General features: G+C 43.4%; 1 protein-coding gene across 9 annotated transcripts in view; it reads left to right on the top strand.

Moving 5' to 3' along the window:
* Positions 1-340: 340 nt before the first annotated feature.
* HORMAD2 (HORMA domain containing 2) overlaps positions 341-11,503 on the top strand; it is a 32,332-nt gene continuing 21,169 nt past the window's right edge. For 7 of the 9 annotated variants that reach the window (XR_010392101.1, XR_010392102.1, XM_064522399.1 and 4 more), the window contains exons 1-7: positions 2,188-2,461; positions 3,514-3,658; positions 5,016-5,079; positions 6,155-6,191; positions 7,576-7,596; positions 8,409-8,435; positions 9,832-9,899. Coding sequence is in view for 7 of the 9 variants with exons in the window: in XM_064522399.1 (XP_064378469.1) it covers positions 2,318-2,461; positions 3,514-3,658; positions 5,016-5,079; positions 6,155-6,191; positions 7,576-7,596; positions 8,409-8,435; positions 9,832-9,899 (506 nt within the window). In the remaining 2 variants the exon portion in view is untranslated. Of the gene's footprint in view, positions 404-585; positions 729-2,187; positions 2,462-3,513; positions 3,659-5,015; positions 5,080-6,154; positions 6,192-7,575; positions 7,597-8,408; positions 8,436-9,831; positions 9,900-11,503 lie in introns of those variants that run through there. The other 2 variants (XM_064522402.1, XM_064522401.1) reach the window with 2 other exon arrangements.

Genomic DNA, 11,503 nt, shown 5'->3' with positions numbered 1-11,503 from the left:
TGATGACAAAATGCGTGGAAAGGGAAGGAATGGTTTTGCTAGGATATTCTGTAAATAAGTTAGTGGTCAAAACAGGAATGCATCCTCCTGGGCTAGAGCCCGGGGTTGCGGTGCTAGATGCAGAAAGCATCTGCTTCTTATGAAACCCCTAATGCCTTTAATTTCAGTCAGGATGATATTAAATAGCTCCTTTTCCCTAGGGAAGCACCGGAACAGCCTGCGAATGCTCCTTTCGGCACTGAGTAATCAAAAGCCTGCAGCTAACGCCGGGCGACGCGCTGACAATAAAGGCAGCGCCACGGTTTTAAGCAGGCGCCGTGCCCAAGCGCTGCCGGGCCCGGGCGGCACCGAGCCGCGCCGGCAGGCGGCGCCCGCGGCGGGCGGAGCGCGGCCGGCGCCTCAGGTACCGCCGGGGCCGCCCCGCCTGGCCCGGGACACCGGGCGGGCCGCGTCGCACCGGCGCCTCAGGGAGACTTCGCGCCTCGGCGGGGGGGAGGCGGACCGGCGCCTCGGGGGGCCCCGCGCCTCAGGGGGCGTCGGACCGCCGCCTCGGGGGGGGGGGGGTCGGGTCGGCGCCTCAGGGGGCCCCGCGCCTCAGGGGGCGTCGGACCGCCGCCTCGGGGGGCCCCGCGCCACAAGGAGTCGGACCGGCGCCTCAGGGCTCCTCGCGCTTCCGAGGCGTCCTCGCCCCGTGGCTCGGGGCCCGGCGCGGGCGGCGGCGGGTGCCGGTGGGTGAGGGCAGGGAGGGGCCAGGGCTGGGGCCCCGCTGGGGCTGAACGTCAATTTAAAAATTAATTATTGTTAAAAAGAAGCCTGTAATATTGCAGTCGGGACGGTGGCAGCAGGCCGCGAAGGCAGCGCAGGTTACCACCGCGCGGCGGCGGGGAGGCGAACAGCGGGAGCGCGGCACCGCCCGCCGGGGCCGGGAGAGGGCGGCCCGCGCCGCGCGGCGCCGCTCGGGGGGGCGGGGGGGGCCGCGCCCGCCGCTCCTCCCCGCCGCCGGTAGCCGCGAGCGTGGCGAGGTGAGCTGGTGCTTCTGGGGCCTTTCACGAAGCCGTGTGCGAGAAACAGCTCAGCCCAGCCGGGATATCGTTTTCCCTGTATAACAAACCAATTTTAAATGTAGCGTGTTGGAGAAAGCAGATTTTCATAGCTTTCTGGCTCGCTTACATTGGCTAAAAACTTCACTTTAGAATAATAACTTCGGTTTCCTTGCAGTCCTGTTCAGAGAGTGCTTCACCAATCATGAGTGAAAAAAAAATTCTAAAATACTTAACATATAAATATTAAAAATCTTAGTGCCGCGCATTTGTTTAAATGTGCTTTTACAGCTATGATGTATCCTCATTACTAAATGAAGTACTAAATTTAGCATAAAAGCTGTCACAATGTTCCGATCAACATGTTTTAACGACTGCCAACAAATGGAAATGAGATTTTCAGGGGGGAAAAAAAGCTAAACGCATACAAATACAAAACGAGATTAAATTGACTGTTTGGATAACCGCGCTCTGTTCGGTGCATGGGATCATTATTCAAATCAATCCGCCACGTTTGTTTTATGCTTTTAATTGTTGACGGAAATATTGACTGGCTTTGGGCAAGGAAGCGCTCCTCTGGGGGCCTGTTAGTGATGTTTCTATTCATTAATGCCTCCCCATTAGCAACTGCCCGTTGAGATCTGTCACCGAACCGTTTTTCAAGGCAGTTAATGTGTGCCTTGCTAATTCCATTTAATGGAAGTTTTTAATCACAATGTCAGACTAAATCGAGCACCTTGCTGAAGTGCGGAGAAAGGTGATGTCCACAGCATTGCCTTTACCGATCAGATTTCTAATCTCGAGGAGGAAATTTTCCTCTTTAATCCAGGATGTTTAACAAGGCCTGCTTTCATTAAAACCATATGGGCTTCTCATTTTTTCTTTCAAGGTATCTTGGTAGAACCATTCCTTTATTCTGGCCAAGATTGATGTTAGTGTGTATCCTGCTTACCCTTGCTAAAATACCGGCTCCCGTTGGCAGACTTCCAGTTCCTTCTCATTCCCCCTTGACGCTTTCTGGTAGTTGTAGGAGGTAGCACTTGTGGTTTGGAAGATGAAAAATGCATTGTAAAGTGGCACCAGTTGACACCAGGTTCACATGTGGCCCTGAATTTCAAAATACTATTGATCGTTTACGCGTGAATATATTTTTATCACCCTACAGGCTTTCAGGCAGTACCGCAGAGTGTCCTTGCTTTACTTTGGTTTAGCTTTTCCTGCCCGACAGCCGGCTTTTAGACCTGAATAGGAGTGAAGAGTCTGGTTCTTTAAGGAAGATGAGAAATTTCAATGACTGTGTGTTTTCCAGGTGTCACATCCGTTTTTCTGCAGGTTTTAATTGCAAGTGGAAGGCAGGTCTGCGATATATGATGGCCACTCACCAGCTTTTACGGATGAGGCAAAAGAATAAATCCTCCAAGGTAAAAAGCCTGAAATGGGACGGTGCTGACCAGCATCGCGCTCGGTGCTGGGGCCTGACGTGTCTGTGCCCTGTGGGCTGAGAACACTTTCTGTTGGCTGCACTGCCCTTAGTTGGATGAAAAAGCAGGTATTTCCAACTTAATGAAGCCAGGAAGATACAGCATATGACCTGCGGCTTTGACGTGTATTTGAATAAATAAATGAGGGCTCTTTAGGTGTGCACAGAGCTTTATTAGCAGGAACAAAAACAACAGACTAATAAAGGAGCTAAATTTAATATGCTTTCCGCTGAGATTTTCCCTGTTAAAAATCACACAGTGTTTAGTACTTACAGGAACCGCCAAGTCTTTGACATGGTTAACTGTTTCAGTTTGTAGCATGCACTGTGTACAATTCTGCGTTAAAGCCGCTGTGGGAACTCAGTCCATGCATGATGTCAGCAGGCTGAGTCTGCTGTCAGATGTCAAAGCTGTTGAGGTCTAAAGCTTCTGTCTAGCATTGTGCTTTTTCTTCTTACCCCTAATTCTCAGAAGCATTTTTTTGTCCGTGCCAGTGACACTGTTGCAGTAGGTCTTTCATGCCTGTAACAAGATGCTAATAGCTCTAGCCAGAGCTGTGGCAGGCAGTGGGCTTTGGCATGAACAGTGAACACTGTCCCAGTTGTGGCTCTTGTTTGACTCCAATTAACTTTGTGAAGCTAAGCTGGCAGAAAACTATATGCTTTTTTTGTATGGGTGGTTTTCTGACAGGTGCCTGTATTAGTGCAGTGGAGGGGATGGGAATGTAGCACTGTGACAGTGGGCGAGGGAGAGACCAAAGCAGCCTGGATCTGGGTAAATCTTGTGAGATCTTTTGATAACTGACCTTAAAATATTTAATCCCAGCCATGTTAGACGTGAATCCTCTCTGTGTATTATGTGAAGACCAGAGAAATGTTAAAATTACTTCTTTAAGTTACCCTCTCTTTCTACCTGCTGAGCGTCATTGCTAAGTATGATCCCTGTACTGAACTAAAACCAGTGCTATTTTTGACTTTGCCCTTTTCTTTCAGGAATCAGTGTTGTTCCCCAACAAAATTACTACTGAGCAGCAGTCTGTGGTGCTGATGAAAAAGCTTCTGGCTATCTCTGTATCCTGTATAACATACCTGAGAGGGTTGTTCCCAGAGAGTTCATATGGAACTCGCTATTTAGATGGTAACATTTTCAATTTTTGCTGAATTCTTGTTCCCACTTGCTATTTTTTAGCAGTAACCTGCTTTACAGATTAGCTGCCAGAAGCTCGTATATGTTTAATTCAGTTTATTGTAGGAAGACAGCTAATGGGTCTTCTCCAACTCTTGAAGCAGCCAATGCTTCTGCATCGGAGAGAAAGCATGGGAGACAACCTGAAGCTATTGGCAACTCATGGCTTTTCTGTTAGTGTTTCTAGTGGTTTATAATCATTTCTCAGTGTTGCCAATCCTATGCATCTGGCCCCAGAGTCAGTAGACTGAGTTAAAAAAGTAGTTTTTAAAAAATATTTGTGGTTGGTATGTTTTATTTGCCTTTGAATTTTTGAGCCACTGCTTTTCACGTTTTCAGCTTTCTTTGAGAGATCAAGAGCAGATGTTTTAAATCTTTTTTCCTTGAAAACTGAGTATCTCACATAACTGCATGTGCTTGAGAGTCAATGCTTTAAGAAAAAAAGAAAGTTATTCTAAGATTAAGATTCTGTTGTCATAGGATCACAAGAATTAATGACGCTTTCCATGTCTTTATGTTCATGTGAGATGCGTTAGTGGGGTGCGAAGTGTCTCCATGCATCCCAGTCCATTTCCATGTTTTTACTGAGGGAGTTAGTTATCCTGAAACCTGGTCACATGTACATTGTGGGCTTATTTGGGATATCCTATGTCCTCAGCTTGGCTTTTGATCACCTAAGCTGAAAGGCCATTAGTCTTTCTAATCAAATTTCAGGTCTTTCAAGTGCCTTTTTTAGCAAGCATGTTAACATCTGGCCTGTCCAGGCCTTTGAGGGCTCATTGGTTGGATCCTAAGGTGTCATTAAATCATCTCTTCATTTGGAAGCTCTATCAGTTGCAGGATGGGTTTTCCACTTGCAATTCTGAATGTCTGAAAACAGAAGGAATCCAACGGAAAAACTAACAGAAATTGTTTATTCTAAGTACAGTCTTTACCTCCTACGGATGTTGGTGAAGACTGAATGCAGAAGTGAGAGGTGTTGTTAGGAAATGCCAGAATGGATGGGAATGGAGAAGGGAGGAGGAGAACAGAACGGAAGTTGTTGGCATTTTGAAATTAAGCCATAACTCTAGCACTTTCTCTGGGAGAGCCCAGGGCATCTGAGGAAAGTCTTTGACATTTGCAAATGCAGCAGTAAGCCTGTGTCAGCCCACCTGGGACTCAGTGGAAAACCACCATTTCCGCTCAGGAAGAACTTCCAGATAAAGCATTTTTATCCAAAAAAGGGAGGATGTGGCTGGCTTAGTTTCAGTGTTTGCCCAATAGCTGTGATAAGGATTTTAAGTATGTGCTAAATTTGGTTTTGCAGACCTCTGTCTAAAAATTCTCCGAGAAGATAAAAGCTGTCTGGGATCACTGCAGATAGTCAAGTGGTAAGTGAGTAACAGCGAAACTAAGACAAGATTGTGCTGAGTAGCAAGACATCTACCCTTCACATTCTTCTTCTTCCTTAATTTGAAAACATTGTGCCCGGTAGTGCAATTGGATATGCCAGTGCAACTCCCACTGCTGCAGCGTGTATGCTTGGCCTTGTACGTAAGCAAGACATAATTAGCCGACAAAGATCATGTGAGTTCAAGGTCTGTTAAGTGTTGACTTTAGTGAGGTCATGGTCAGGCCCCAGAGCACACACAGGCAGTGTAGGTAGGGAGAGATTAAATAAAATCTTGAGATTGTTTCTGTTCTTGTTTAATGTTTTCTAGGTTTTTTTTTGTAGTGATTCTTCTAACATGTTTTTTATTATGTACAGTATTTTATCTCCCAGGAAATTGTGTATCTAAGACATCACAACTTTCTTGTGTGATAATTAAAATGTATTTCAGAGAGTTAGCATATTCCCAACAAGAAGCATAGACAGCGTTTTTCTAAGGTAGATAGCACTTATATTGCTTTGTTACTGTCTGATGTTGCTGCGCCCCGGAAACATCCAGGTGCGGATCCATTGACTCTAAGAGTAAATATCTGACCATTTCTACATCTTGTAATATTTACTACTTTGAGAAGGCACACAGCTGTAAAAAATACGTCAGATAAATATTTGCAAGGCCAGACACATGGGGCTGTTCGGACTGAAGTTTCTGTCAAGCTCTCTACATAGCCAATGGGAAGAGCGTTTGGAGAGCAGTCTGGAGAGCTGAAATAGAGCACTGAGCAGAGAGCCACTTAGAGCCAACTGGCAGGGCTTTGATCCTTCTTGTTGTTGGGATTTAAGTGGGCTCTAGGCTGACAGGATATGGTCCTAGATATATAAACAATGCACAAATGCAAAAGGGAAGATAATGAATTCTTGATGATTGAACTGGAAAGGACTATGCAAGCCCAAGATGTTACTAGCTTTGTAGCCTCAATTCCAGAAAATGTGCACTTTAAACTCTACCTAATGAGTCTGTGTTTACAGATCAGGAGATAAATATTGCTGGTTAATATTAACATGTTTTTTCCTGGCAGGATTCAAGGTTGTTTTGATGCTTTGGAGAAGAAGTATGTAAGTTTGTTTCATGTTCTTTAATGAAGTTTCCGATTTCTCATAAAATACGGACAAAACTGCATTTCCATTCCAGCTGTGTATTTTGCAGTAATTTTGCATGCACACAAAACACATTTACAACTGTGGTTGAGGGAAAAGAGCCTGCCCTGAGTTCATACATCCAAGATTTGGGTTTGTATTCCCTGAGCCCGAATCATGGCTGCTGCTGTTCTCCAGACTTGCCTACATAGTGAATGAAGTGATTTGCAGCCTGAAAGGGATCCCTCTTAGTTCTGTGTTCTACATTTGCATTCTTTAATGTCTGGATGGAGGCACTGCCAATCAGAGCACATATCTCGCCATGCCTTTTTCCTTGAGACAGGTTCTTTCATGCTTCTGATTTCCTTCATCTCCTTTCCCTTAGTCATTGCCCTTGTTTTCATTTTCTCATCCTTTTCAACCCTCTTGACTTTCCCTGCTGCATTCAGATTTTATTCTTTTTCTGCATTTCATCAAATGATGTATGTAGCCAGCTTCAGGACAGAATCAGTTAGTAAATAATCATATTCCTTGATGAATCTCACACAAAAACTGCTCTGTAGAAGAAAAAGTGCTGATTGTTGTCATCTCTGTCAGCACTGTTCCTCAAACTGACTCTCATCTAGATCAGATGAAGTGGTGTTAGTTTCAGTACTGATGATCAGATGGGCTCTTATACATCAGTACAACTGTTGCTCTAGATGAGATAATTTGAAATGTTGTGAACTCAGGTTATTGCTTGCTGACAGTTCTCGGAGGGATTTAGTCTTCCTCTATTTCTGAGAGACATAAATCAATTGTTATTTGACAAGGATTAAGGGAAAAAAATGAGATATTTAGTGGAGGTTATTCTGTGATGGTTTTCAAGTGTAGTCCCAAGCATAGTTTCTTGCTATAGTGTAAATTAAATACTTTTGCTGAGTTTCATGCCTGAGAGCCAAAGCTGAACACCCATAGGTGATTGAGAGAGAATGGGGAGGGTGCAGGGAAGTGAGAGTCATCATAGTGAGATTTCTGGTACCAGAAGGGCTCTTATATTAGTCTTCAATAAGGATAGGTGCTGTTGTAAAATCCTTTTAAATTGGCCTTTGGAGATTGTTAGAAGTAGTCTCAAGAGGTAAGTGTGAGCATGCAGTTGTTTTATATTTTCTTACAAAACTGCATGTAAAGCCAAGCAAACTGGCCACTAGGTGTTGCTGATGCAGTGCTATAAAGGATCTGTATAAAGAAGTTTTCTGACTCCCGGTTTGTTGAATATATCTATTCCTTCACTGTATGTAGACAGATTTTGGTATGTCTCTTTTTTTCCCCTTGCCACTGAGGTTAATTTTAACTTTGTGTTTTGTTTCTTCTTTCTCCTTAGTTACATATTGCTGTCCTAGCAGTAAGTAAATGAATACAAGTCATTTTTGTTTGTCCACAGTGCTTGAAAGAGATAATGGAGCCGAGGTCGTGTCAACCCATTTGTGTCTTTTTTAAAGGGAAGTCAAAATGTATGTGTTTTTTAATGGAACAGTGACCTTTCTTAAATATGGTAAATATGAGGCTGTGTGAGAACGTTTTCTGAGTATGTTAGACTTCTGACTCTGAGGTCTTGCATGCATCCTTAACCTCCTAGAAGCACTTTCACGTGCTTCACATCATTGCTTCCTGCAGGCTCTTGCCTCCATCCTTGGAAGAAGGGAGTTATGCGTCCTTTCCATTTCCCTCTCCATAAGAGTCCTCTGTATTAATCTGTTTGCTGGCATCATTGAGGAAGTTCTGTAGCAAATTCTTCAGCCTGCAGGTTTTGGGCAAGTTGTTCCTGGGGTCTTTGATATTGAAGAAGCCACACATTAGCAACTGCATTGTCAGTCTTTTGCCCCGGTCCTTTGGAAAGCACCGATAGGTATTCTGTGTATGGGAGCCATAATCTGGGTAGTTAAAGCTCAGGCATGAAGAGTTGCCTGTGAGAACTGGGATGGGAATTCACCTCATTCCTTCACAATTGCACAGGTGAGTGTCTTCTACCTTTCTTTGAAGTGGTGAGTATTGACTGCTGATAGAAGAAGGCTATTTCTCAGCCATTCCTTTTTCTGATCACGTGTAGCAGATAGTACAGTCTCTGCTGTAAGATGAAAATAGCATTGTTTAATTGCTTCTCACTGTTCATGTTAACCAAGGGAAGAATGCACTCACTGTGTTTTTTTGTAACAGATTTACACCAATCCCAAGGAACCGGAGGTAAGAAAGAGTTTTAATTAATCTTTGAGGCAGCAGAAGGCATGGGTGAGTAGATTTGTATTCAGAATAGACTTGTAGGCTTACATTCTACCCTGACATAGCTGCTTGGTGACCCTGTTTCTCTTCTTCTGCTTTCACTCATGAATGGCAATTCAGTGAGCTGGATTGTGATCAAACACTCCTACTGGGCGCTAGGCTGTGGGCCCATCTTGGGCCTCAGACAGGGATGTTAACAGGCAGCTAATGGGCATGTTCGAGATTTTGTTTCTTTTCTGAAGAGAATAAATGGAAAGTTCAAAATCATTCTTTTATGAAACATCTTTTTAACAGCAGTTAAGCTCGTTTTTGGTGCAGGGAGGTTTAGGACAGAATTTATGAAGCACTGCAGAACTGGGATATATATGTCACATAGTGCATGTGCTTAGCCTTTCAGTGCCCTTCTTCAGTGTGTTTCTTTCTCTACTATTTTGTCTACATTTAGCCTGTGGAAGATAGACTAGATAGTGTAATATATAAGCAGAGGTTCTGCATCCGTTCTGCCTTCACAGAGCAGATACAGAGAACAGCTGCAGAATCTTTGCTTACCTAATTACGATTCTGCTGCTTCCTACTTCAGCATCTGGGGAAGGAGCAAAAGAATTTAACTCAAAAATATGGCTACTGAGGCTGGGATTTGTGAAGGGGACCTGGAGAATTAAGAGCTCGGCTCCTACTAATCAACCTCATTGGCTCTGAAAAAAAGTGAATCATAGGCATGGAATTGGACTGTGATCTATCCTTTCTCTTGTGTTGAATTAGTCTTCCTAATTACTTTCTTTTCTAAAGCCATAGCAAATCCTTTCCCTTTAAATGGAAAATCATTTAGAATTTTCTTTATCTCCCCCAGAAAACGCTGAGATTTCTGTGAAATTTAGAAAATTACAATATTTTGACTATGAAATTTTGTATTTGCTAGTAAGAACAGTCCTTCAGGCCCTTGCCTCTGTACAGGACTCCAGGCCAGGCTTCCCTGTGATGCTGCACCACCCATGAAGCCTCACATTTTCCTTTTAGTAAGGGAGGACACATACATCGTGATCATTAGCTGGCCCCAGTGCCTCATTAGAGGTTTAGGTAAGGGAGTGAAGCCCGCAGAGGAAGTGGAAGGAGGAAGCAGGAAGTTTGTAATTTTTTCATGATTCTCTCAGTGCTAGGTAAGTTGTATTTGTGAAGAAAATTTGCCAAAAGCTGTGCAAGCAGTAATTGGGTTAAAGCTTTGGTCATGTCATTAAATTAATGCTGTGATCTGATAAAGCCGAGAAAGGATAGACACTCCTAAGTTCAATACATGTCTTTTACACTTGTCAGTGAAAGAGACCTGTTTCTTTTTTTCCTGTTCTTCTTGTGAAATCTCTAGACAGTGACTGAACTGTATCAGTTCAAATTCAAGTACAAAACAGATGGGCCCCAGATGGACATCATCAGGTAATGGTCTGGATTTATTTTTCAGATTTACACTGTGAAAACATAGTTAAAAACGTAGTTTTATTGAAACTTGAAGAAGAAACTGCCCTTTATGAATATAGCACATAGCTGTCTGAGTCACTAAGCAGCTTTAAATATCATCAGAGTTGAGGACATTCACTCTACAGGATATGAACTCCTGAGCTGATGAACAGAAATGCCGTTACATAGCACAGTAAGAAATTTAGAGTAGATCAGAACTGAATTAAGGACAATTTATAGAAATTGTGCCTAATCAGTGTAGTGATGCAGAAACTGGCACAGTTGAGTTTGCTGCTGTCTCAACTAATAGTGAGTGTTTTTTGAGTTTGTCAGGAGAGCCTTGTGCTTTCAAAAGAAGCTTTTCCATGTTTGATCACTTTTGCCAAAATCCTACACCCAGGAATTTTTTCCTTGAGCATTTGCATATCCATATTCTGCTGTACCAGTCTTGTTTGTGTGAGCTGGGAGATCTTCAGTCAGCCATGTCTGAACTGAAGCTGCAAAATGTATGGCCGGAAGCTGCAGCTCTTTGCATCTTTCTGGCTCTCTGTACGTTTTGTATACTTTAAAGCTCTGTTTAGTAAGCCTCAACCCTGTGTAGTTTAAAATAAATATTATCAATGGCCATTGGGTATAACCAAAGAAAAATAATTTGCCAGTTTTTAGTTTGCATCTGCACTTGTCATTGGTAAAAGATGGATCTTTGGGCCTTGGAACCTGTCTGTACAGCAAGAGAGCACTGCTGCCTTTAATGCTCATCAGGAAGCTACTTCTCCGTAACATTCCTCTGTAGTGTGCCATTTCCCACTCTTTCTCTGAACACATCCAAATGGTTCATTGTACCCATCAAAATGATTTTCTTTTCGGAAAAAACGTGTGGATTGTATCTGGATCTGAGGTGTCCTGTTGACCGTACTCTCTATTACTGCTTTGAAGCTGCTTTCAAGTGTCCTTACTACACAGAGGGAGAGAGGAGAGCTTTGGGATCTGAAAGATAATATATAACTCTTGAGTGTTTTGATATTTTTTTGGTCCATCTTATTCAGATCAGTCATTTGCTCCTAGAAATAACAACAGTCTCCAAAAGGAACTCAGTATCCCTTGATGTCCCTAGTACTGACCAAGAATGGGCTGTGCCCTCTTTGCTGGGGCTCTGTCCATTTCTTCAGTGACTGACACTGCTGTTGCAGTATCATGTGTGCACCTGCACTCATGAGTGAACTGACATTTTGGCATTGGTACCGCTGATCAGAGGATTGTGTCGTTGTTGGTATCAGTGCCTTCGTTTGATAAAACTGCTTTGATATACCTGCAAGGTTTATTGCCACATGAAAACTTGGAGTTAATCATTCCACTTTTTTGTGTTTTGTTTGTCTACATCCACATGTCTGCATGGTAAAGGGAGATTTTTCCCAGAAGATTTCTGCTGTATATATATATATTTTTTTTTTTTGAGGAGTTCCTCACCATGGATCGCAGTCCAGGTTCAGTTCCCCAGCTTCTACCTTTTGGCACCATTCCTGCAACACATCCACAATGTTTTTCCCATAGTGATACAGTACCTCACCTGTTAATTCCTATGG

The sequence above is a fragment of the Dromaius novaehollandiae genome, chromosome 17, assembly GCF_036370855.1.
Source record: "Dromaius novaehollandiae isolate bDroNov1 chromosome 17, bDroNov1.hap1, whole genome shotgun sequence".
Lineage (NCBI taxonomy): Eukaryota > Metazoa > Chordata > Aves > Casuariiformes > Dromaiidae > Dromaius > Dromaius novaehollandiae.
This window is presented reverse-complemented; position numbering and strand designations above follow the sequence as displayed.